General features: G+C 27.0%; 1 protein-coding gene across 1 annotated transcript; it reads right to left on the reverse strand.

Annotated features, from left to right (window-relative positions):
* Positions 1-209: 209 nt before the first annotated feature.
* On the reverse strand, positions 210-1,931 carry LOC112592766. The gene is made up of 3 exons (XM_025336913.1): positions 1,184-1,931; positions 577-943; positions 210-502 (listed from the first exon to the last, which is right to left on the reverse strand). The coding sequence occupies exons 1-3, from the start codon at positions 1,445-1,447 to the stop codon at positions 210-212; spliced, it is 924 nt and encodes a 307-aa protein (XP_025192698.1). The 5' UTR covers positions 1,448-1,931.
* Between the last annotated feature and the right edge of the window lie 6,327 nt (positions 1,932-8,258).

Below are 8,258 nucleotides of genomic sequence, written 5' to 3' on the forward strand. Positions count from 1 at the left end.
TTACATTCTGCGCTCGAATTCAAATTTCTTATTTCTACCTTGAGAGAACAGTATAAAATTATTTTACAAATTACAATTGAATTTTATTTTTGTTTAAAATATTTTAAAACAAACTCATCTTGATCATTATAAAATGAGTATTTGTACTATATTAAAATAAAATAAAAATCCTTTTATTGAATACAGTTTTAAAATAATTTAAAAATATTTCAAATCGTATAAACTAAATATTCACATGGAGCAACAATCGAATTTTTTATAGGTTTTGATTTCTTTCTTATATCATCAAATATCTCCCAGTTGTTTGGTCCTCTTTTTCCGTAAGCATAATAATGTCCTACTGAGTTTCTTAACCTACTTAATCCTTGTCGGTAGCAAAATACACCTCTCAGTTCAAATGCTTTATCATTTATTATAAGTACAGGTGGAATATTTGATAATTTTATTTTAGGGTGTGGTGCTGCTTCGGCGCTATATTGGTTGCTGTTAATTTCATTCTCATCTAAAATAAAAATAAAGGTATAACTTATATAACATAATAACCATATTTAAACAATAAGAAATTAAATATAATACCTATCCAATTGAGGAGCTCAATAAATACATGCATTTTTGTTGTAGTTGATGTCACCGTTTTATTACCAGTACATGGTGTACTGTTTTTTTCAGTATAACCACATAGTGATGTTCTAGTTGTTAGTCTACTATCTATATCCTGTTGTAGGCTACTTAAATCCCCATTTGTAATTTGAATATTAATGTAAGGTATAGCTATAGGGGTCAATGTTGTCTTTTTACATTTTGGATTAGTACACTTAATACTGTCTAAAGCCGATGGAAGATCTTTAAATAAGTGTTTAATTATATATCCTATTGTGGTATTACAAACTGCTAGAACGGTCTCATATTCTATAACTTCCATAGTTGGTTGAAGTTCACTTATCTGAAATCAATTTCAAATCTTCATAATACATATAAATATATAATGCAACATACAAAATTATATTATTTATTAAGTATTAGGCAATACAGTATTTTTAAATCAGAGAACATTTTAATAAATACATGTTAATTAGGTGTACCTACAATAAAGAAAATTAGATAACTATATTATTATATATTTACCTACTATATTATGTAATAAAAAAAAAAATTATTTTATGATTTCAATTCAAATATTTACCATTATGCTTGCTCTATCTGAATAAGTTGATGATGTAATACCTTGTTTTACAATTTTTGATATAAATGAAAAATATTTATTGCTTTCCAAAAAATTGTTCAACTCTTGACTGTATTTGACACTATCACAATAAGCAACCATAATAATGGAAGTAACCGTATCAAATGCACACGTGTTGCTCATAATTACTTTACCAATTCTTTGAACAACACAACTTTTTAGTTCCTCCGCTCGAGATCCATTTTTTAATAACGGCAATGACATTATATTTTTTGAGGTGTTAATGTTCAAATGCCTTAAGTGAGGATTAATTTCGAGGTATGATTTTGTAGTCCTCTGTTTTTTTTGATTTACGGTTCCAACTTTCTACTGCTATGTCTTCTTCATTTAAATTGTCAGTTTGAATACTACTAGCGTTATCAATTTGCAGTTCTATATCTTCTCTTATTCGGTCGTTACATTCTGTGTGTTGATCTTCATTTTGAATTTGATCAGTATTATTTATTTGCAGTTCTATATTTTCTGTTATTCTTTGGTCGTTACATTCTGTGTGTTGGTCTTCATTTTGAATTTGATCATTATTATTTATTTGCAGTTGAAGGTCTAATGGTACATTTTGATTTGAAGACCGTAATAAAGATGTACCACGCAGTGAAATTATATGTCTTTCTAAAAAGGTTTCAATATTAGTAGGAAGTGAAATATCTTTAAATGTCAGTGTTTTAAGTTTTTTGAAGCTGGATTCTACAGCTGCAGAACTTGTAGTTTCATCTCCAAATCCAAAAAAAAGGAACCATTATACCAGACCATAAAGGGAGAAGTTTCAAACATTTAATTATGTGTGGAATTAAAGTTGGTATGTACATTGCATTAATTCCTGACCCTTCTCTTATTAATAATTGACTTCTTTTTAAAATTTCATCTGCCCAAGATTTAAATGGATTTATTAAATTATCAAGACCTTCATATTGCCGTTCATATTCTTCCTCCAATAGAACTCTGGCATCATCTTCGTTTTCAGCTATAAGTATGATTTCATTAAATTCTTCTTCATAATTAATAAATCCTGATGATGTAGCTTCTATCAGTTTTTTTTTGTGCCGCTCGCAAGGTGTTTCATGGCCCATCTCAATATCATTCCCATCTGTTTCACTATTAAACACTACAAACATTGAAAACACTAAAGAATATATTTCTTCGATGGATTGATTTTTTACCAGTAATCCAAATAGTCTAAGAACTATTTCTTTGACTCGTCTAGGTGTTGTTTTAAGAGGTGGCCATCTACTTATCATTTTTATAAAATGAGCAACATCTGTTCTAACAAAACACTGGGGGAGCCAACGAGAATCTGAATCTAGCTGATTTAATGTTAAATCAGCGCACACATTAAGATATTCTTGAAGAGAGGAATATTGTGTGAAGCATTTTACTATAGCAGATAATAGGGCTAGTGACTGATCACATACACTTTCTTTTGGAGGTGGAATATTACAACTGAGCCATCTTGCAAACCAATTGGATATTGCAATATTTGTATGGCGTTCACTGATCATATTACTAGCAGTAAAACTATGTTTTTTAGTAGCATCATATACCAATATTTCATATAAAAACAATGATTTTGTTTTTTCTGTACCAAATTTTTTAAAATTACTAATAACAGATCCAGTAGCATCGATTATAATTTTTGGTCGAGGACAATTTCGACAATATTCCCGGTATATATGAATTTGTTCACTACTTTGGTAATAAAGAAAAAAAGGAAAACAACCCATATCTTGTAAAACATTTTTGTATTCATCTTCTTCTCTCATTAACGCCAAAGCTGTTAGTGTGTCTTTATTTCTAAGTTGCCCCGATTTATATCTCCATTTTAGTGTTCTTAAAGCTCCGCCAGATGGAATAACTGCAGGCTCAATGTTTCCTAAAAATTCAGATTTAAACATAACATCGTATTCCGTGGTAGAAGAAAATGTATAAATTACTAATTTTTAGTGAGTTTTAAAACTATTTTATATTAATATTAATTAATTTATATTTAATTGATACTAATGTACCTATTATATTTTAATACAAATAATTCAAATTTCACTTATAGTAAGTGTTGTAAAAAACTAAGTCATTATTTATTTATTTTTTAATGTGATGCCAAAAAGTAAGAATAATTTATGTAAGTTATTGATAAGTATCCAACATTTAGGAATCAGTACTAAAATTATATTTATTGAATTGGTCAAATTACTCAGAGAATCATTGTTATTTTAAGTATTGACTTGAAAATGAAAAAAAAAACAAAAATAAGTTAGGTATCTATTATAATATATATTGTATATTAAATACTATTTTACCTGATTTCATGAGGCGTACTGCTTCAAATTCTCTGTATGTTTCACTAGATTTTCCATCATTTACAATAGCTGATATCACATTCATTTTAGCTTTTTCTGTTAACCGACGTTTTTTTATAATTTTATGTGGATCATCAAACTGTCCAGTGTATGTACATTCCATAAGAACTCTTTAAAAACAAAATATTACATAACTACTAATTTATTTTCTGTTATTTTTAATTAATTATATTTACACTGTTCTAAAATTTCAAACTATATATATTATATCATATATATTTATTAATTTATTATACAATATACATATTATATAATTTATTAAAAAAAACCCACAAGATCAGCAATTAAATTATAAAACTATATATTTATATATATTTAATTTATACACCAAAAGAAACAAATAATAGTACTGAAAGTTTTATAATAGTTATTAAATTTATTTCTCAACTATAGATTAGTTAAATCATCAATAAAACATAGGTACTTACCTAGAATTTTCTGACGGTCTTTCAAATATAATTCCCTTAAAATAAGAATAGCATATTGAACATCTTCCATCAACAACAATAAAATGGTTTCCTTCATCTGTAACTTTAGCTCTGCGAAATGCAATACAGCAAGGTAAATTTGTATGCATCCATATATGTTCAGCTAGAATATTTGTCCACGATCCTTTTGGCAGTACCAAATAAGAACGAAAACTATTTTTATTTTTATACAGAACTTCATTAGGTTTAATTTGTTTCCATTCATCAGTAGACAATGTGATAGTAAATTTTTTAGTTGGTAAGTTTTCTACATTGTCACCACTGCTATCACTAGATTCATCTATAAATTATAATTATATTTCATAAAATATTAACTAGTATGTAACTCAGTAAATAAATAAAAAAATAAAAAGGAATTTGTATAAGAAATTTAAATTATTATTTATATTATATTTATTTTTATTAATTGATTGTTTAAATTTTTTTTTATAAGAATTACATTTTTTTGTAACATTTTATTCTAATTTTATAATATTACCAAATTCATCTATAGGCTCCACACATTGAACATTATGATCAGATTCAAGTCTCTTGTTTGCTATACCAATCCCAAGTTTTTCATGTATACCATGACGTCCTTGTTGAACAAATATATAAAGTGCATTTTTGCTAATAGAACCACCTAAACGATTACTTATGTCTGACCATACATTGTTTGACGCTACAACAATTTCTAAAATAGCACAATTATTAATAAATTAAAATGTATGAATTATTCTATTACATAAAACCATTTTGCCAATTTAAATAACAAGTGCATGTTTCAAGTTTCTACGATTAGTAATTTTTTAAAAATAACAAAAATCAAAAATTATTTAATAGTAACACGTTATTTTACACGTGTATTTTTGATTTCAAATTAAAATTAGAACTTTAAACATTCGCAAAATTTTTTAAATTGAATAATCCTCAAATTTTTTTATAATTATTGTGAGCTTAACTTATGGACAGCATAGTATTATATTTTAAATTCATAGCTTTTGATAATAAAATATTTATAAATTTTTAACTACCAAATAGTTAAAAATATTCATGATTTTGACGAATTTTTGTCAATATTTGAACTTCAAATGCTAATAAAAAAAATTGTGCCTCTGTATTTTTATAATTTTGGAATGAGAGTTAGAACAAGTTATGTGGACCCTTCAATTAAATTTTCAAGTAATTTGTCCGAGCTAAATTTTTTTTATCAACATTTATAAAAAAAAAAATAAAAGTAAATTGATTTTTTCAAATGCCTATAAATAGCTCAAAAAAAGTCAAAATATAACCCGTGCACGACTACGATAAATAACCAGTTTTGACCTATGATGCGGTAGGCTGCTTATTCAAGCGGGGTAGAGAAGAAGTACTATTTCAGAACGGATATTTAGGTCGTTAAAACGTACTATAGACATGAAAAGAGGATTCCGTCTTATAAACTTACATGGTCCATTATAGAAATGCTTTACTGTGTTTAAAATATTAAAGAACTTATAAGTCTAATGAACTAAAAATGTAGTAATTATTACAATTTTAAATGAAAATTTACTTACTTTTTTCACTACCGTTTTCTTCGATTACTGAATTTTTATAGTGAAGTACTGCGTTTATAATCCTTAATGGATCAACCGAAGGTTTTCTCCCGACCATGATTTTAATAATCAGTAAACAGATATAAAATATAAATTACCGAAAAATATTTTGTCTCATTCAACTGTATATAATATAAATAAGCCTTATTTTCATATACTACAACAACGTGATAATTAAGTGTCGACTGCAAAATCGTAGATCAAACTGAAGACTGATATAAATTAGAGTACAAATAATAACAATATAACTGACGAAAATTGTGAAACAATTGATTATTTTTTCTATTATAATTATTCCAAATGAATTCTATTTTGGGAAAAGGCAAGAATACGACAGTCAGTTTTAGACAATAGTCGGCCGGATTTTTCGGTCGTCATGTGTGTAGTAGTATTATTAACCATGAAATAATGATGGGTAATCTATTTTAAATTTAAAACATATAATACAATACTTAAATTCGTAGTTTCATTATAAAATATAAATTATAATAAATATTATAATATGGATATTAGTAATAACTAATATTAATTATTATCGTCAATATTCTTAAATAATAATAATTTAGGCTTTAAGGTACACTCACAATTTATTTCAAAATATTTTAAATAATAACTAAAAAAAGTTAATTGACAAATTCATTTATAATGCTTACAAAATATTTCATAAATGTAAAGACTTATTTAAAACATATTAATTTATTTAATGGTAAATAATTGAATAACAGCAGTATAATAATAATTAACAGGGTTAGGATTTATATGCAATAGCATGTTTTTTTTGCAACTTATAATTATTGATTTTGTCAGTTATGTCCACGAATCACCTCAAGATGAGATAAATTGTGGTGTTTTTATTTTGCATGTTTTTGCATATTTTGGATAAAATGAATATAATTGCATATTTCGATTATAAGAATACAAAAATTCATGTTTTATAGTATATTTCAACATTTCGTAATTAATATTTCTTATTTAATTATAGCCTTGCACTGATTAAAGTATAAATTTTTGTTTTTTGTCAAACATAAATTTTATTTTTATAAATATAATTTTATGGTACAATAGGTATGCGATAAAGTCTTCAGTCAATATAAATCAATAATACGATGCAATCACCGATCATTTATAATCGAAAATTTAAAAAAGTATGTGGTCGTAGTATGTAACACGTATATCCACTGTTGAATGTGAATTATACATTTTATTTTATTTATCAATTATACTATATTAAGATAAACAGCTAATCACTAATATATTTCAATAAATAAATAGCTTTTTTTGTAATTATATTTTTGTTTTTATCTTATAAAATTTTAAATGCATATTTTTTGCATATTTTGGTAAATAAAATGCATATTTTACAATTTTTTATTGCATACAAATCCTAGCCCTGATAATTAACTACCTACCTATCAGAGTGTACATTTTTATTAAACATTTGTTCAAGCATATTTTTTGGCATATCTTCGACTTTTTTTCATCTTTACTTATCGTTACTTATCACAATGTTACTTAATATACTTAAACGGCTAAATCACTAATATATAACTATATAAGTATAGTCGCGGTAGCCACTTCGTTCAGTTACGTATTGCTATGTGCAAATTCGTACCTGAAAATCAGTTTAGTGTGGTTATCGCGATAAAACTTTTGGGGGTGCCGTGACGTCACCCCAGCCCCATGTAAATATGCATTTTTACCAATCTTTCGCATTTGTACGTATTTTGCGCGCAATGGCATCGTACGCAATCATTTAGGTTATCATGACAAAACTTTTTGAGTGCCGTGACGTCACCCCACCCCACATAGAAATATGACATTTTTACCTCCTCCGATCTATTTGTACGTATTTGTACGCGCAATGTGCAAATTCGTACGCAATCAGTAGTGGTTATCGCGATAAACTTTTTGGGGGGGTGCCGTGACGTCACCCCAGCCCCGACGTAAGAAATGATATTTTTACCAATCCTTTCCGATCTTTGTACGTATTTGTACGCGCAATGTGCAAATTCGTACGCAATCAGTTAGTGGTTATCGCGATAAAACTTTTGGGGGTGCTGACGTCACCCCAGCCCCGACGTAAATATGACATTTTTACCAACCTTTCCGATCTATTTGTATGTTGTACGCGATGTAAATTGTACGCAATCAGTTTAGTGGTTATCGCGATAAACTTTTTGGGGTGCGTGACGTCACCCCAGCCCCGACGTAGAAATGACATTTTGCTACAGAGGGGGTGAACTAATCAAATCACTAGATTGAAATTTATCCTGTACACCTACACTATTTATCAATTAAATGAGACTTTTTACTCTCGCTCGAATTTAAATTTTATCTATTTTTTAGTACCTAGTACCTACAATAATACAAACATTTTCAATAATTACTTATTATTATACGTTATATAAAAATATTTTGTTTATTTTTATAATATACCACCTACTTTTGATAAAGTATAACAACAAGTATTTCAATCTTAATTTTGCTATTTCGTTTTATAATGTAACTATTATACAATAATGTACAACTGATACCTAGGAAATAAATTATTATACCTAGTTTAACAGTTGAAATCGACAAACATTAATAATTTTATCAAATT

This window comes from Melanaphis sacchari, unplaced genomic scaffold (genome assembly GCF_002803265.2).
Source record: "Melanaphis sacchari strain LSU unplaced genomic scaffold, SCAv2.0 Contig1920_pilon_pilon, whole genome shotgun sequence".
NCBI lineage: Eukaryota > Metazoa > Arthropoda > Insecta > Hemiptera > Aphididae > Melanaphis > Melanaphis sacchari.

Excerpts from the sequence above, each read along its gene's own strand:
- LOC112592766 (XM_025336913.1), bottom strand. The coding sequence starts at position 1,447 with ATGTCATTGCCGTTATTAAAAAATGGATCTCGAGCGGAGGAACTAAAA. Across the intron at positions 944-1,183 it reads CAGATAGAGCAAGCATAATG|ATAAGTGAACTTCAACCAAC; the intron begins GTAAATATTTGA and ends AATTGATTTCAG. Across the intron at positions 503-576 it reads TGAGCTCCTCAATTGGATAG|ATGAGAATGAAATTAACAGC; the intron begins GTATTATATTTA and ends TTTTTATTTTAG.